General features: G+C 44.7%; 1 protein-coding gene across 13 annotated transcripts in view; it reads right to left on the minus strand.

The window, feature by feature from the left end:
• Positions 1–17,570, minus strand: part of BPIFC (BPI fold containing family C) — a 53,155-nt gene that overhangs the window by 20,591 nt on the left and 14,994 nt on the right. For all 13 annotated transcript variants that reach the window (XM_070254125.1, XM_070254123.1, XM_070254121.1 and 10 more), the window contains 6 exons: positions 13,072–13,195; positions 10,784–10,904; positions 5,903–6,031; positions 4,542–4,697; positions 4,352–4,415; positions 2,067–2,127 (listed from right to left, as the gene is read on the minus strand). In XM_070254125.1, coding sequence (XP_070110226.1) covers positions 2,067–2,127; positions 4,352–4,415; positions 4,542–4,697; positions 5,903–6,031; positions 10,784–10,904; positions 13,072–13,195 — 655 coding nt within the window. The remainder of the gene's footprint in view (positions 1–2,066; positions 2,128–4,351; positions 4,416–4,541; positions 4,698–5,902; positions 6,032–10,783; positions 10,905–13,071; positions 13,196–17,570) is intronic.

Raw genomic sequence — 17,570 nt, forward strand, 5'->3', positions numbered from 1 at the left:
GAGGTAAAGAAACTTGCCCAAAGCAAGCTAGGACATGGGAATCCTCAACTTGTTCTTTGCTCACATCATCTTCTTTTTCTTTCCCTACGTCCCCAAGCCATTCTTTTCTTTTTCATCCATCCGCATCTACTCATGAATCCATTTGTCCAGCCACCCATCTCCTTTCATGCCTTCATCAATCCAATATTTATTAACCTAGAGAGGGTTAGGTGCTGTGCCTGGTGCTGGGGACACAGAGATCAGTCAAAGTCCCTGCCCTCATGGAACTCATAGTCTGGAGGAAGAGACAGACATAGAAACAGGTAATTCTAATACAACATAGTAAGAGCAGATCTGAAACTGAGCTCCTGACTGTCCAACTACAAACCTATTCTTACGGTCTTCCCCATCTTGGTAAATGGTAATTCCATTCTTCCAAAATTCTAGCTGCTCCGGGTAAAAACCTGGGGACATGGCTGACTCCCTTCATGGCCCACATTCAATGTGTCAGCACGTACCACTGTCTCTACCTTCAAGGTACATCCAGAACCTGATGGTGTCTCAGCATCTTCATCAATCTGTCCAGGCCAACTGCCATCATTGCTGATATGGGTCACTGCCTCTTAGGTGGTCTCCCTGCTTCCATCCTTGCCCCCTTCATGTCTCTTATGAATAGACAGAAACTGGAGTAATCTCCTTAAAATGTAAGTCAGATCATGCAAGGCTTGCTCAGAACTCTCCAAAGACTTCTCATCTCAGACTAGCAGCCAGCCTTCACAACCACCCCACCTACAGAGCCCTGAAGATCTAACGATCCCCTTCCCCCTCTCTCACCTCATCTCTTGCTGCTTTCTCCCTTGCTCCCTCTGCACCCAGTATGGCCTCCTTACAGTTCCTCCAACACACTTGGTATGCTCCCGCGTGCGCCTTTGGACTTGTGGTTTCACCTACCTGGAATGTTCTTCGTCCAGATCTGGGGCCAGCTCACCCCCTACTTCATTCAGGTTCTTACTCTCACATGACCTGCTCAGTGGTACCTTTCCTGGCCATGCTGTTTTAAACAGAAACCCCTCCCCAGCTCCTGCCCTGCTTTATTTTTCTTCTAACCACTTATTACAATGATACCATGAACTTTACTTATTATCTTGCTTGCTGTCTGTCTCCTCCCACTAGTCCAAGGAAGGCAGGGATATCTATCTCCTAGGCTTACTGCTGCATCCCCAGCACCAAGAGCAGGGCCCAGCCCATTACGGGCGCTCAGTAACTGGTGAATGAATGGAGGGAGTGCAAAGAGAGAGATACGTGCAAATTGTCCTGTGAGCACACAGGAGGCAGAACTTTGGGGTGCAGGCTGTCAGGTAAGAGTCCCTGGAAGAGACTGTGCCTGAGATGAACCTTAAAAGAATAAAGATGAGTGGACAGGACAAAGGATGATTGAGGGGTGGGGAGCGGAAGGGACTCTATCCTTCAGGGCTGAGCACAGTGCTGGCCAAGAAATAGGAACTCAATATCTATCAAGTAGATAAATGGAGGGAGGAGAGAGAAAGCACTTCGAGGCAGAGAGGACAGCAGGAGAGAAGGCAAGGGGTGTTAGGGCAGTAGAAGCGGTTTGATAGCTGGAGCAGAGAAAGGTGAAAGACGAAGCTGAGAGAGGCAAGTGGGAGCCAGAGCCTGGCAGGCGGGTCTTGTAGTTCATGTTAAGGCGTTTGGACTTGATCCTGAAGACAGCGAGGAGCCCCTGAGGGCATTAGAGCCAGGGGATAACCTGCTCAAGACTAGCATTAATCATTCTGAAGAGGATGGATTTAGTGCCAGAGCTGGGATTAAGGCTCATGAGAATTTAATTCTCTGACCCGCACCTAGACTCCGGAAGGCACCCCTTCCTGCAGTGAAGTCGGTCAGCAGCAGGAAAGAGCAGGCTCTATTCACAGGCCGTGTGCTCCCATGCACCTTCCCACGGCTCTAGGCGGCAGAGCGTAAAGCAGACTGGAGAGCCGGAGCTACACTGCATTGAAAAGGACACCTGAAGAGCACCAGAGTTTGAAGGTGGAAGAGAACCATCCAGAAGCAACAGTTCCAGGACTCACCCTCCAGCACGCTGAGATTGGCATTCAGTGCTTCCACCTCACTTGTGATAATGGGACAGAGCTGGCCGTAAAAGGAATGAAAAGAAAAACATGCAGGTTATCATATTGTGCTGGAAACCTCTACTTATGGGCCTAGACCCTATAAACAAAAGCCCTCTGGTTAGGAGACATTCTGCTTTTGGTCATCAAGACTTTCCCTTAAATAAGTTGATGCCTATAGGCCTCAAGTTACCTATGTACAGGCGGTATGTCATTGCTAAACTTCATAGCAACCGGGACTACACCCAGTTAGCCCCATAAAAGAATGAGCCCTTGGCTTTCCTCCCTGTAGCATGACACGACATGTGCCCCAGTCCATGCTGGTGCTGTCACACCTGAGGAACCTGCTGCTGAAGGGCTGTACCTTTCCTGACCGCAGAGGGCATGCGGCCGCCTCCCGCCTCCCACCTCTGCGTCAGTAGTGCTGTGCCCTGCTGGGAGGGGCTAGAGCTGTGGCCTTTACTTTCCCACTGGGCTGGGTTGAGAGCCCATTAGGTCAGACATCTATTCAGATCTACTTAGGCCCTTTGGAATTAGAAAATCAATCTTGAATCAGACTCAAGCACATCTTCGGGAAGGAGGAAGAGTACCAACATGGATGGGTCTGCCACGTGCCAGGTGTGTGCAAAGCACCCAGGATGTGATTATTAGCAGAGGCCCGGGGGCCTGGCTGCCTGGGGTTGAATCCCTTGGCAAGTTGCTTGTACTCTCTGTCCTCAGTTTCCTCATCTGCAACATGGGGATGATAACTGTATCTACCTCATCAGGTTACTGTGAGTAGAAATCGAGGTCATCCACGTAAAATTGCCCAGCTCGTAGTCAGCATTCAGTAAACGTTAGCTGTTGTTGTTTTAACCCCATTTCATCCTCACCGCAGCCCTGAGAGGTAGGCACTACTGTCCCCTCTACAGATGGGAAACAGAAGCTTACAGAGGTTAAGCGAGTTGACAGGGGTTACATCCCTAGGTTTTGAAATCTGGTCTGACATGGCTCGACAGCTGTGGTCTGAGCATGCTCTTCATTTTCCAGCAGCACAGAAGGAATCCTGGAAGCAAAGGTCTGTGATCTCCGAGTCATATATAAACTCCAGGCAAACTTAACTACTGGCTTCTTGTCAGAGCTCAAAGAACCACACCTCGTTTCAAACAAAGGAATGATCTCATGTGGGGTCTTGAAGGTGACAGCCCTATCTAATTCCCAGTCACTCTTTAATACGCACGTTTGCTGGCACTCAGCCTCTGTCAGATGAGGATGGAAAAAGACCGTGAAGCTTCAGAGGCCCCTGGCCAGCTGGGCCACCTCGTTGGACAAGCTGCTTGGTGTCTTTGCATGTTGATTTCCTCACCGACATTCATTAAGCACCTACTCCCTGCCCAGCACTGAGCTGGGCACGAGGGGGATGGAGATGGCCAGACACCATCCTTGCCCCTCTGTTCTAGAAAGGGGTCTCCGTCTTTTCCAGTCCTCCTCATCCCTCTCCTTGTCTCTCCCAAAATATAAGCAAAGAGCTCAGGGAAGGTATGATCAAGTTGGAGAGAGAGCACACAGCTAATTCGGTCTTCCCCTTTCCTCAGACACTGACTTCTGGAATCAAGATACCTGTAGCTTTGGAAGCCATCTTAACTTACACTGTTCCTATTGGCTGGAAATATCCTTTCTTCTTCCTCATTCCTTATCTATCCAAATCATACCTATACTTCCAGGCCCAGTTCAAGTCCTGCATCCGCTAAAAAATATCTCCTAGGATTCTTCCAGGCTCTGTTTATTTAATTCTTCTATTTCTCTGAACCCCTTCAGTTCCACCTAATGATCATGTAAATATGTACTAAATTCAAGTACCTCTTCTGTTATTGTTTCACAAGCCCAAGTCTGGTCTTCCTAAAAAGATAAGTTTATTCCTTTTTCTTATCCTGAACAGACCCTAGCCTAGCGCTGGGCACGCAGTAGGTACATGAGAAATAAACTCTCGTTGATGTTTCCCCACGCTGCGGCGAGCAGTGGAGCGAGGGAACGCTGTTTTATTTGTCTCTGCATCCCCAGCAGCTACCACAATATTTGGCACACAGTAGGCACCTGGGAAACTGTTATTAAATTGCAAAGGATAATGTGTGTGAAAGTGCCTTGGGTGGTGCCTAGCACACAGTAGGTGCTCAGTAAAGGTTTACTGACCCCAAGGATTAATTAAAGCATGGTAGTACTGCGGCTGATGGCATTTCACCATGGTTGTGCAACCTCTAAAGACTTACTATTTCATTTAAGTTCCTTAAAATGGGCTTCTCCATGGGCTCAGCAAAGGAGTTATACAGGACTCTAGGAAAAAAAGACAAAAACAGGGCTTACTCAGGGATCATATCTGCTGGTTATAAACCTCCCCTAGGTGCTGCCCAAGAATCCAGCCCCAGACTAGCGACGGCCCACCATGGTGCTCTCACTCACTTGAGTTCTCCAGAAAATGAGACTTGGGCGTGGCTCACTTGGGCGTAGCAGTCTTGGAGCTTCACTGTTGGCTGACCAAAGTCATTTCGGGCCAGGATAAGGACACCAGTGAAGTAGACCCCAGAGAGAAACAGATCAGCTCCTCCTGTGTCTTGGCTGTTGAGAGAAAAAGTGCAAGGTTATCCAGGCAGGCGTGGTGACGGATCGTTTCTCTGATGACCCACAGACTCTAAGTTTCTGGAGGTCAGTAACTTTCTCACCTCTGGATTCCTGGCACCTACAACAGGCAGGAGCAGAGTAGCTGCTGAATGAATATTAACTAAACAAATGAAGTAACGGATATCCGAATGAAGACAGCATTGGTGACCTTACAGTTATTTCATCCTGAATGCTCTTGCCCGCAGGGTGATTGAGCACCATTCATATAGAACGCTTGTTTGGAGAGAGAACATGGGGGTGAAGTTGGCCACAACTTATTGAGGAAGAGCATAGATGGCGAAGCGACACTCAGATGTAGACTGTGAACTCCCTGAGGGAGTGGACTGTGTGTTATTCATCTCCATGTCCCCAGGACTCAGCTCATGGCCTGACACAGAATAAGCATTCAATATATGGCTGATGAGTCAGCGAAGAAATGAATGGACACTTGAATCTATGTTACTTATAGAAGAATATGTCCTTTTTCTACAGTCTACAAGAGTTCTTGGAGTTCATGAGATGGGGATAAATGGTACACAGTAGGCACTCAATAAATGCTTGTTGAATGGCCAAGTGGATGAAGGAATGTGTTATCCTGGGGCACACACCAAGGCTAGACCTAAACATTACACCCAGGACAGTGACTTGCACATAGTAGGTGGTCTGTATGCATACATTGAATTTGCTCCATCCCTTCTGAAGGAGGCTGCAAACGCCTCTTGAACTGGGTTCAAGATGACTATCATCCTCCAACCTCCTTGTGAGGTAAAAGGGCTCCTTTTCTGTCAGTTGCCCCTACTGATGGGGAAGTGTATTGAATGATTCGCTTAAGATCATATGGTGACTCAGTGGGGGTCTAAATTGTTGAGCACCTGTCTGCTCCTCCAACCGTCAGGGGCTTCTAGCTCTTAGGAAATCATAAAGGACATTTTGATGGGTTGCTCTGCCTTTAAGGGAAGGATGATTTTCAGCTCCTTCTCTGCTCCCTACTCCCAGCAGAGAGATTCTGATTTAAATCTCTTCTGGGAAAAATGCTCTGGAGAAATATTGTTAACAGTTGATGGAAAGAAGCCTAACGTCAAAAACATCAGCAAATTTATAAACTTTCCATTTTTGCTCAATTCCCCCCAGAACAGCAGCAGACTTTCCAGTGGAATACTCACAAAAGGGGAGACTTGACTTCCCAGTCTGTGCTGATGTTGGTGGTGCCATGGTTGGTCAGTACCTTGATTCCTACCCCAGGCACAAATGCTAATGAAGTATTTGGAAATGAAAAGGCATTGATTTTTATGCTGTAAAACAAGAAACAGAGGTGTTAGTGTAATTCTTCTGACGCATCTCTAAGTAAGGCAAAGCCAGAAATGCAGTGCAGAACTCTCGACAGGCAATTGTGAATTCCTATAAAGGAAGGAACGTCAGATCTGCCGTGCTGCCTCTGGGCACTGCCTTCTAATTCCCCTCACACCCTTGGCAGGGAGACTCTTGTCCAGTTGAGGGAGAAATGAGAAAGTTTAGACACAAATTTGTAAATAATCAATGGACTTCTTTAGTTTCTTTAGAGACAGAAGTACAACGTTGCCATCATTATTTTTTCCTTCAGCTATTCCACCATTTCTAAATGGTAGGGGGGACACTAGTATTTGGATGGGACAACTATTTTTTGTAGAAGACCATAATACACATTGCAGGATATTTGGCATATGTGTCAACTAAATGCCAGTAGTGTTCCTCCCCCCCAAATCATTGGGACAATCAAAAGGGTGTCTTCGTCCTATTCCCAAATGCCCTCTATGTATCTTCGCTAGTGGAGAAACTTATTTTAGAGCGCTAACTTCCCCTAGGATTTTCTGAGCTGTCAAACACTAAACTAGGAGGCAGTGGGTTGCGTGTAATCTACATAGGTAGATGGCCACATGCATTATGATAAGTTATCATTATGAACATAGATGAGCGATCACTACCTGCCAGGCACTGTGGTAAGCACTTCACATGCATTAGCTCATTTTTAACCCTCACAATAATCCTATGAGGCCATTACTGTTTTTACAATATGCACTCAGAGGTGAGAAGATAAGGAAATTGGCTGAAGTCATATACATGTGGTAGAACCAGACCTGGGTGCCTCCTCAGCCTGTCTTCAGACTGTGTTCTTCACCAGTAGGCTATGCGACGTCATATATTGTGCAAAGGGCACTCGACTTGGAGCCAAGTGTTGTGTTGGCTGTGTAACCTTGGGTAAGACACTTAACCTCTTTCAGTCAATCACTCAGAGGAACTGTTACTCATGGGTAGTTTGGGAAGACCAAATGAGATCATCTGTATATGGTCATTGCACAAAAGAGAGGCATTCTTATAAAATAAGATTAGAAAAAATTTAAAACATAAATGAGATAGCTGAGAAGAAACGATTATTTGCTCTTTCCTTTATTTTGCATCCTTTCATATCTATTCTTTGTCACACATCCTGAGTCCCACTGTGGGAAGAGGATGGTAGAGATTCCTTTAACACATCTTGGAAATAGTTTCATTTTGATACATATAGGTCTAACCCATTCTTTGTAACTACAGTAGAATATTCCAAGCTGTAAATGTATCATTTTAAAAAAAATCATCCGTTTGTTGGTGGACATCTGGGTTGTTTCCAGCATTTCTGGATTATAAACAACGCTACAACGAACATCCTCATATGTGTTTATGTACGTGTTTCTCTAGGGAGGATGCTGAGAAGTGGAATTGTTGGGTTCAAGGGCATGCAGAAACAAAAGGTCGTTGTAAATCAACCTATAAAATAGCACTGTCCACTAGACATATGATGTTGTGTGAGCCACATATGTAATTTAAAATTTTCTAGTAACCACATTAAAAAAAAAAAAGGAAAAGAGGGCTGGCCTGAGTGGTTAAGTTCGTGCGCTCTGCTTTGGTGGCCCAGGGTTTTGCTGGTTTGGATCCTGGGCGTAGACATGGCACCACTCATCAGGCCATGCTGAGGCAGCATCCCACATAGCAGAACTGGAGGGACCTATGACTAGAATATACAGCTATGTACTAGGGGTCTTTAGGGAGAAGAAGAAGAAAAAAAAGATTGGCAACAGATGTCAGCTCAGGGCCAATCTTTAAAAAAAAAATAAAAAGGTGGGGGTGGCCCCGTGGCTGAGTGGTTGAGTTCGCACGCTCCGCTTCAGTGGCCCAGGATTTCGCCTGTTCAGATCCTGGGCGCGGACATGGCACCACTCGTCAGGCCACGCTGAGGTGGCATCCCACATGCCACAACTAGAAGGACCCACAACTAAAAAACATACAACTATATACTGGGGGGATTTGGGGAGGAAAAAAAGCAGGAAAAAAAAATAAGTAAAAAGGAAAAGAAACAAGTGAAAGTACTTTTATTAATTTTTTTAACTCAATATATCTAGAATATTATCATTTCAACATGTAATCAGTATAAAAATTATTAATGAGATATTCTATTTTCCTTTTTCCAAAAAAAGTCTTCAAAATATGGTACATATTTTACATTCATGATACACCTCAGTCTGGACATTGCATTTGCACCTGAAATACTTGACCATATTTAGATTTGACGTTTTCAACAGAGAAAAGTAAACTTACTCAAATTGTTTCAAGCACATTTAAAAGATTTTCAATAACTGAATCACGTATCAGTTTTTAAATTAAAACTAAATAAATTAAAAATTAAGTCACATTTCAAGTGCTCAATAGCCACACGTGGCTAGTGGCTACTGTTTGGACAGCATGGGTCTAAAATTATTGTACCATTGGGGGCCGGCCCTGTGGCGTAGTGGTTAAGTTCCATGCACTCTGGTTTGGCGGCCTGAGAATCTCAGGTTCAGATCCTGGGCATGGACCTAGAACCACTTGTCAAGCCACACTGTGGCAGCATCCCACACAAAACAGAGGAAGATTGGCACAGATGTTAGTTCAGGGCCAATCTTCCTCACAAAAAAAGTAAAAATAAAAACATAAAATTATTGTATCAGTTTATCTGACCTCGCTAGCAATGGATGAGAACACCTGTTTCTCCTCATCTTTACCTACACTTGATATGATATGATTCGTCCTGGATTCTTCTGCTGTGGCATTATCATCATTGTAATTAAATAATTAATTTTGTAAATATATATTTAACGTCCATCTCTTTCACGAGACATTAAGGGCAGGGGACATATCTGTGTTGTTCATTACAAAATCCCCTATGCCTAGAACAAAGCCCTAGTACATAGTAGGTGCTCAATAAATACTTGTTGAATAGCTGACTTTATTACAGACCAGAGCCTGTCAGGAACTTTCCCTAGACCACTGGGCCTCTTCCTCCACAAAAACCTCTTGGTTTTATAGAATGTTATCCTTAACAGTAGGGAAATTAGTACTCCAAATAATTGGAGTAGCAGGGGATTATCACTGGATTGATAAAGCATTGGGGCAAATTGCAAATCACAGAGAATTCCTCACGAAAGCTTGACTGTCTGCTAACCTTTAAGACTGTGTGCAAGATGGACAAAGACATCCTCTTGCTACATTCCCTCTGGGGATCTTAAAGGCAACAAAGGCAGAGGTTGCCAGTTGCTGTCTGAACATCCATTTCCCCTTCTTCTTTCCTAAACTTTCTGGGATTTGTTCGGGATGACAAAGTTGTCAGGTAGGAAAACTAATTTCCCAGTCTCCCTTGCTTATATATATGGCCATAAGACTAAGTCTTGTCCATTATTGTATAGGCAGAATATTATTAGAGTGGAACTTCAGGAAAAAAACCTCATTGAAGAGGAAACTAACACAGCTTATAAGAGCCCTTTATCCTTGCTTCTTCCTTCTTCCAAGAGCCTGAAATCTGGATTCGATGGCTGGGCTGCAGTGGCCATACTGGACCTTGAGGTAACGTTGAGGATAAAAGCCAGAGCTAAGGATGGTGGAGCAGAAAAATATAAGAAGGCTAGATTCTGATGAAACTGTGCGGCTTCCATAGGATTCCTCCACTGTTTCCTTTGAGCTTCTTATTTGTGAGACAATCTTATTTGTAAGACAAAAATGAACCCCTATTACATCTAAGCCATTGTAATTTTCTGCTACATTCAACTGAACTTTATTCCTAATTCATGGAATCTCAAAACTCCGGGCTGGGTGAAACAAGAATATGAATCAATGTGTCAATTCCATTGTTCTGACAATGATGTCCTTATGCCATCATTACGGTTATCAACTCATACTTGTACAGCAGTTTAAGTTTTATAAAGTATCTTCATATTTGTTACACTATCCGATTTTTACTGTTTACTGATTTTGACTTTTGGTTTTATTACCGTAACATGGAAGAAAAGATTATGGCTACCACCAGAATTCTTCTTAGGAAGAGAAGTTCGTTGGTCAGGCAATTACTTTGAAAAGCATTTAGAGCTTAAAGGAAGATTCTTTGGTACCCAGGAGTGGGTGGAACTGCTATGCATGAGACCAGGGGAAGAAACTCTCGTTGTTCCAGAGAAGGAGAGAAAGTCTAGACAGCAAGAAGGCAGAAGGCCATGTGCCCTGTGACCCATTCTTATGACCTCTGAAATCTTGACTAAACTTCACTAAAACAAGACAAGACTTGACGAGAGTAGATTTATTTTTGAGACTGTGGTTGAATTCTGCATCTAGGTTTATGGGGGTGAGTGCAGCAATGAAATGAACAAGAATTTCATTTAGAATTCAAGGAGCAAGGTGGCCTCAGCTGACATCTGTGTTGAATTGGACTTCTCACTTTAGGAAAGAGACCAGGACATTGAGACACCGAGCAGATTTGCCAGGTGCACACAACTGGTGTGCAGCAGAGATATGATGTGGACCCACGTGTTCTGACCCAAATGCTCCACTCTTTATCAACTTCATGATTCTATTTCTTGAGTCATTTGTCTGAGAAGCCTTTCACGAGAGGTTGTTAACCTCTTCTCTGAAGGTGCTGGTGTTACACCAGAACACATGGTGGCATATTCACAACCCTGAGATTTTAAAGATTAATTTCACTGCTGACAATTCTCTTCTCTTTTACTTACTTTGAAAAATTGTAGTTCACATAATCAATCTTCAGAAATTCAAGAGACTCATTACCCTTTAAATCTGGGATTTTTCTTTCTTTGACCATTTGCTCAATTATCTCCCTCCCAGCTTGAACACCTGTGAAGGAACCAAAGAAGTATTTATTGATAATGACAAAGATGATAATGATGTACTATCATTAAACATACAAGTGAAATTTATCCAGTAAGACATGCTCTTAGATACTTAGAAAACAGCAATCCTACAAAGTGAGTATTATTGTCCTTGTTTTATAGATGAAAACACTGGTCCTCTGGGAGGCTAATGGAATTGCCCAAGACCCCAGAGCTAACAGTATGAGAGATTTTCATTATGTGGCCAGGGCTAAAGAATGTTATCCCAGGACAGTGTGAAAGGAAAAATGCAGGGGCGTAAATAATTGATGAGATGAAAATAATAATAGCTAGTTTGTATCAAATGCCTGTCTATGCCAGGACTGACTACACTGTGCACACTCTCTCCTTTGATCCTGACAGCAACCCAAGGACACAGGTGTCATTATCCTTTTTTTGCATAGGGGGCAGCTGAGCTCAGAGAGGCTCACTAGCCTGCCCAAGAGCCCACAGCTGGTGAGTTTCATTATCCAATGCTTGGAAGAATGGGAAGCAGAGGACAGAGCACAGGTTTTGAGATCCAGCAGAGCAGACCTGAGTGCATATCTTGCCTCGGCCCCTTACTAGTGTGTGACTTGGGAAATTTAGTTCAGGCCGTCTGAGACTCAGATTCTTCCTCTCTAAAATGACTACACCTTCGTTGTAGGGTTATTGTTGGCATTAAACCAACCTGGGGCCCTTTAAGCACATTTTGAAGAGGCTGGCCATGGTGGACACTCAAGAAATGTTCTGACCTCAAAGCCTGTCCTCCACCATGCCATGCTCTATTTCCACAGACGATCTCATCTGACCCTCACATCACATTAGAGGTAGGCACCCTGTTAATCATCATTCCCACTGTCCAGATGAGAAAACCCACTTGCCCAAGGCTGTGCAAGGAGGAAAGGGGCAAAACTGAGATTCACATCCATGCGGACTGACTTCAGATCTGCTCTTTTAACTGCTCTGATCTTGAGGGTGGAATAAACTGTTCTCACAACTTTAATACTGGTACAAGATATCTATTTCTGATATTCATTTCTGTGCACATCAGCACATCAATACAGTAACAAGACACAAACACATACAGATATATATACATAGATAAACACACAAATACATTTCCTGTATGTATTTCTACATACATCACGGTTCACATAACAAGCGTGCAAAAGGGATCAATTTTAGATCCTCTGTGCCAGACAAGGTACTGGGGGATGGACAAGGAGTTTCCCAAAGACCAATCTTTCCTCCTTGCCTTCCCTCCTCCCGTCCTTTATTCTCCCCTCTTCCTTCGTTCCCTCCTCTCTCCTTGTTCCTGCCTTCATTTCTTCATTCATTCGTTTGTTCCTTCCTTCCTTCCTCCCTCCCTTCCTTTATTTCCTTTTTGGTATAGCAGGAGAGGCATTTCTTGGTTACACTTAGGTATTTCTTGGTTAGACAGCAGTGCTTGGGTTGACTGCTTTAGTTAAGGAGGAATGGGAGAGATCTATCAACCTACATTCAGCTCATCGTAGGAAAACATTTACAGGAGGAAAATAGGCCCATACACTTTGATTTTGCAGTCCTTTTTCTCCACACAATCTGCCCCCACCTCAACTTAGCCCAAGGACCGTCTCAAGCCAACATTTTTCTCTCCCTTGTGTTTGTAAATACCTCTAAAGGAGTTGTTAATCTTTCAGTGTCTCAGACTCCTTTGCACATCCAGGAAATGTTGTGGAGCCTCTCTCAAGAAAAACGCACAATCATCACTCATAGTAAATTTTGCCCACAATTTCAGGGGAATCTAAGTGCCTTTTGAAATCAAGCCTTTTCTGAAGCTCTAAGTTGCTGCTTTTACTCTCAAATCTCCTTTGCTCTATCCTGTAACACATTCTTCTTTAGAACCCTGAGATGCTCATTGTGCATGCCTGTGGGAGGCAGAGAGAGAGTGAGAACCTGTGGCTGTGTTCGGCTATCCCTCGCATCAAGTTGATTATTCTTTAGGCAACACTTTCTTCCCAGCCATCTTAGCAGCTTCTGCATAAAGAACTGGATCACTCCACAGTAAAGCTGGTCTCAGTCACGAGACAACCCAATATGAACTTCTGGGTTTGAGGTACAGACTCCAACGAGGGGGCCTGCAGCCTGGCTTCTGAAAGCATCTGACTCACCATAGTCCAGAGCCCGCTGAGTAGCCCTTGCTTTGATTCCAGGGTGAACGGTCTGAGAGGACGCGATGTGGAGATTCCACAGGAGGAAGTATCCCCAGAGGACGTGGACAGTCTTTTCATGCATCTGCAATTAACCAACATTTATGGTTCCTTCATTATTCTTGACTTTCTCAATGGTCAATTCCACTCAGCATTTTATTGCTCACTTCCAGATCTTACTCCATCCAACCATCCGTCCACCCATCCATCCATCCAGTAATCACCGATTGAACACACCAGAACATGTTCTGGGTGCTGATGATGGAGAGATGATCTATGTGTGGCCCCTGACTTCTGCTTCCCACAGACTAGAGGGTGAGTCAGATACACAAACACACACACATAGATGATTATAACACACTACAGTACGATGCAATGCAATACAATACCAGAGTCTTAGAGTAAACATAATGATTGGGATATGCCCCAGGAAGGATACTAGAGTGGGGGTGGGGGATTCTCAACAGTTTTAGAATAAACAAGTCAGTGGTTTAGAAAGATAGCCTTAGTGGCTGTGAGGCAAACACCCATATGCTTAAAGACCCTTGATGACTCTCCTTTGCCCATAGGATGCTCTTAGCGTGGCAATCGGGGCCTTTCACAGTGGGCTCCAAACTTTTTCCTGGCTCCTGTCCCTCCTCTCCTGTCAGGTGGTAGTGTTCTGAGCTGGCCATGCTGAGCTATCTGCTCTTCTTCAAATTGCCAGTTCTTTCATGATTGAGGGGTTTTTGTTTAGCCCTTCCAGTGTAAACACACATGCATGTACATATTCTCTATCTCTCTCTTCCTTCTTCCCCCACCCTCCCCTCTCTCTGCCTCTGGGTCACATATCCACTTTCTGTCTGGTGAATGCATTTCCCAGGGCCAGCTCCACTGTCCCCTGGGCGATAGTCTCCCTCACCATGTCATTTTGCACTGGGCGCATCCCCCCTCCTCTATGCTTCCACTACACTTTGTACAACACATAGGCATCCATTTGAGCATCATTTGACACACACTGTTGTCTGATTGCAGGCAGGCTCACCGCTTCCGCCACCACCTCCACCACCACACCAAGCTGGAATCATTTCACGTGGATGTTTGCATAGCCTCCTGACTGGTCCCTGCTTCCACCCTTGCCCCCTTCTGGCTGCTCCCCACACCACAGCCAGAGTGGGCTTTTAAAAATGAAACTCAGATCTTGTCACTCCTGCCTCCTTCCCCATTAAAGCCCTCCAGTGGTTCCCCATCTTTTTTTTTTTTTAAATATATTTTTTTTATTGAGTTAATGATAGGTTACAATCTTGTGAAATTTCAATTGCACATTAATGTTTGTCAGTCATGTTGTAGGTGCACCACTTCACCCTTTGTGCCCACCCCCCACCCCACCTTTCCCCTGGTATCCACTAAACTGTTCTTGGTCCATAGTTTTAAATTCCTCATATGAGTGGAGTCATACACAGATTATCTTTCTCTTGCTGGCTTATTTCACTTAACATAATTCTCTCAAGGTCCATCCATGTTATTGCAAATGGAATGATTTTGTTCTGTTTTGCAGCTGAGTAGTATTCCATTGTATATATGTACCACATCTTCTTCATCCATTCGTCTGTTGCTGGGCACTTAGGTTGCTTCCACGTCTTGGCTATTGTAAACAGTGCTGCAATAAACATTGGGGTGCACAGGACTTTTGGGATTGCTGACTTCAAGCTCTTTGGATAAATACCCAGTAGTGGGATGGCTGGATCGTATGGTAATTCTATTTTTAGTTTTTTGAGGAATCTCCATACTGTTTTCCATAGTGGCTGCACCAGTTTGCATTCCCACCAGCAGTGTATTAGGGTTCCTTTTTCTCCACAACCTCTCCACAGTGGTTCCCCATCTTAACCAATGTGAAAGCCAGAGCCCTTTCACCATCTATAAGGCTTGGCCTTGCTCCACACCTCTGCCTTCTCATTGACTTCCTTCTTTAACACAAATGCCTGGCTCACGTGGCCCCAGTCTTACTGGCTCACTTGATCTTTCCTGAACAGTCTAAGCAGCCAGTATCCCAGGCTCTTTGCACTTGTTCCCTCTGTCTAGTGCAGTCATCCTCCAGATAACCACATGGCTAAGTCTTTCACTTTCTTCAGCTATCTCAAGTGTTATCTCAGTGAAGCGTTTCCTAACCACTCTATACATAACAAGGACCCTCACCCACGACCCTGGTATTCTCTATGCACCCCCCCCCCAACTTTATTTTTCTCCAAAGCACGTATCACCATCTAGCATAGTCTATAGTTACTTATGCGTTTATTGTCTGTCTCTCCTACTGGAATTTTCAGACTTCATGAGGAAGGACTTCAGCACCTTGAACAGCATCTGGCACATAGTAGGCAATGGGTAAATATTGAATGACTGATTGAATGAACGTCTCTTCCTTGAGACTGTGAGGTTGGCCAGGTATGCCTTCTGAGTTCCCACAGCACTCAGGGCAGTCCTTGATCTTAGTATGCAGCACCCTGTATTGTGGTTGTCTTCTTCACTTGTCTGTCCCTTCATCACGGGGATTGTGTCTTACTTCTATAACGCCAGAGTCTAGCACAATGCCTGGCACATAGTAAATACACACAAAAAATCTTAATTAAATAAACATCTTCTCCAAGGAGAGAGATCACATCTTCTTGACTGTTTTATTGCCAGTACTTGGCTTATGGTAAATGTTCAGTGTGTATTTGTTGAATTAATGGACTCAGTGAATTAATGCCATCCCATTTTCTTGTTGAATGAAGCACAGGTACCAACAGCAACAGTGATGTGGGTTTCTTTTAATGACACCCCAGTGAGTAATACATTCACAGGCCTTGTTTCTAGTTATGAGAGTTTACAATCTGGGTGAGCTGTCATTGCTGCCTTCACACATGGCAAAGACCCAGAGGGGACAGGTACCCACCGAGTTAAAACAAAAACATGAAACAAATCAGAGAAGCATTTGTGGGGGTGGTCAAGGAAGACGAAGTTGTGGCAGCCATGCATTTAGACAGGGGAAGGGGCCAGGCCAGGTGGGGCAGGGAAGGATTCAAAGAGGAGCTGGGATTCAGGAGTAGTCTGATGAAAAAAAAGGTCATTGTAAGAAGAAGTGTGAATGTGTGTGTGTATGTGTGTGTGTGTGTACTTGGCCAAAATAAGTGAGAGGTTGATTAAGTGAGAGGTTTGATAAAGGGGGTCATGTGGGCTTAGGGGAGAAGCCATAGAGGTGGGAATGGGATGATGTAGACAAAGGGGTATTGCAGAGAATTTACTTGAAAGGAACAGAGCAGTGTGACCAGGCAAGGGAGTGTCCAAGCAGGTCTGTTGCCCCTCTATTTTGGGCTTTTGTGTGAAATGGAAAAAGCTGCTCTCTGGAGATATACCTGCCTTCTGGCACAAAGTGGGGTCAGTGGAAAGTGTTTTAGGAAAACCCCACAACAGCATATCCAGCTTGGTGGACAGAACAGGGGGCTGCCTCACTCCCCGGTTGGGCTGGCACGTTGGGTAGTACGCAAACTGCCCAACTCGTACGGTGGACTTGTGCTCAGATTACTGAATGGTCAGGTGGGTATTTTACTGGAGGGCCGTGAGGTTGAGGATTGGGGTCTTGACCTGCCTGTTCTGTAGTGTATAAGTCCACCTTCAGGTCTGAGTAGAGGCTGGCTTGGTCAACCCACTTACGTTTCTCACCTGATTTCCCAGGAGCCCCTCTGTACCCCGCTGTCCAGACAAACTGAATTCCTGGTCCATAAACACATGCTGTGTTTCCTGGCTGATGCCTTTGCTTATGCTGTTCCCTTCACCTAGGCCTGTAGAGACCTTGCACATCCTTAAGGTCCATTTTAAACATAGCCTTCTTTCTGAAGCCATTTCTGATTTTTCTAAGCTAATCTCATTTCCTTTTGAACCCTTGGTCAAAATATATATTTGTTCATGCATGTATGTTTATTTTCTTGCTTATCGTCTGTCTCCCCTACCAGAATGTACACACTGTGAGGGCAGAGACCTCATCTAGTTTGGAGGTCCTGAGCCTGGCTTAGTGTCTCAGATACAGTGCATGATTGATAAATGTTGGTAGAATGAATCGGTGAATTAATAAATGAAGAAATAGCCCTTACTTCACTTGAGATTATATTATAGTTCTTTGCAGAGACGATTAACAAAGCATTTATAGACTAGCAGAGTGTATGCAGCCATCAGAACAAATGTTAACCACAGTCCTGGAGCAGGGTCCAGGAGATCAGGTACTGGATCGTGGGGCAGACAGGGGAAGTCTTGGAGGAGTGGTCACGGGGTAGGAGGGAGGGGACTCAGGGTAGTGAGTATTTACCATTAGATTCTGAGATAGTTCAACATTTTTACCCTGCTACGGCCTTATGCATCCACTGTGATGCTTCACCCCTGTGGAGTGGGTTTGGGTTATAGAGGACAATCTACAAAAGAACCTGGGGGCAGTACTGGGGGCAGGGCTG

Source organism: Equus caballus, chromosome 28, assembly GCF_041296265.1.
Source record: "Equus caballus isolate H_3958 breed thoroughbred chromosome 28, TB-T2T, whole genome shotgun sequence".
Lineage (NCBI taxonomy): Eukaryota > Metazoa > Chordata > Mammalia > Perissodactyla > Equidae > Equus > Equus caballus.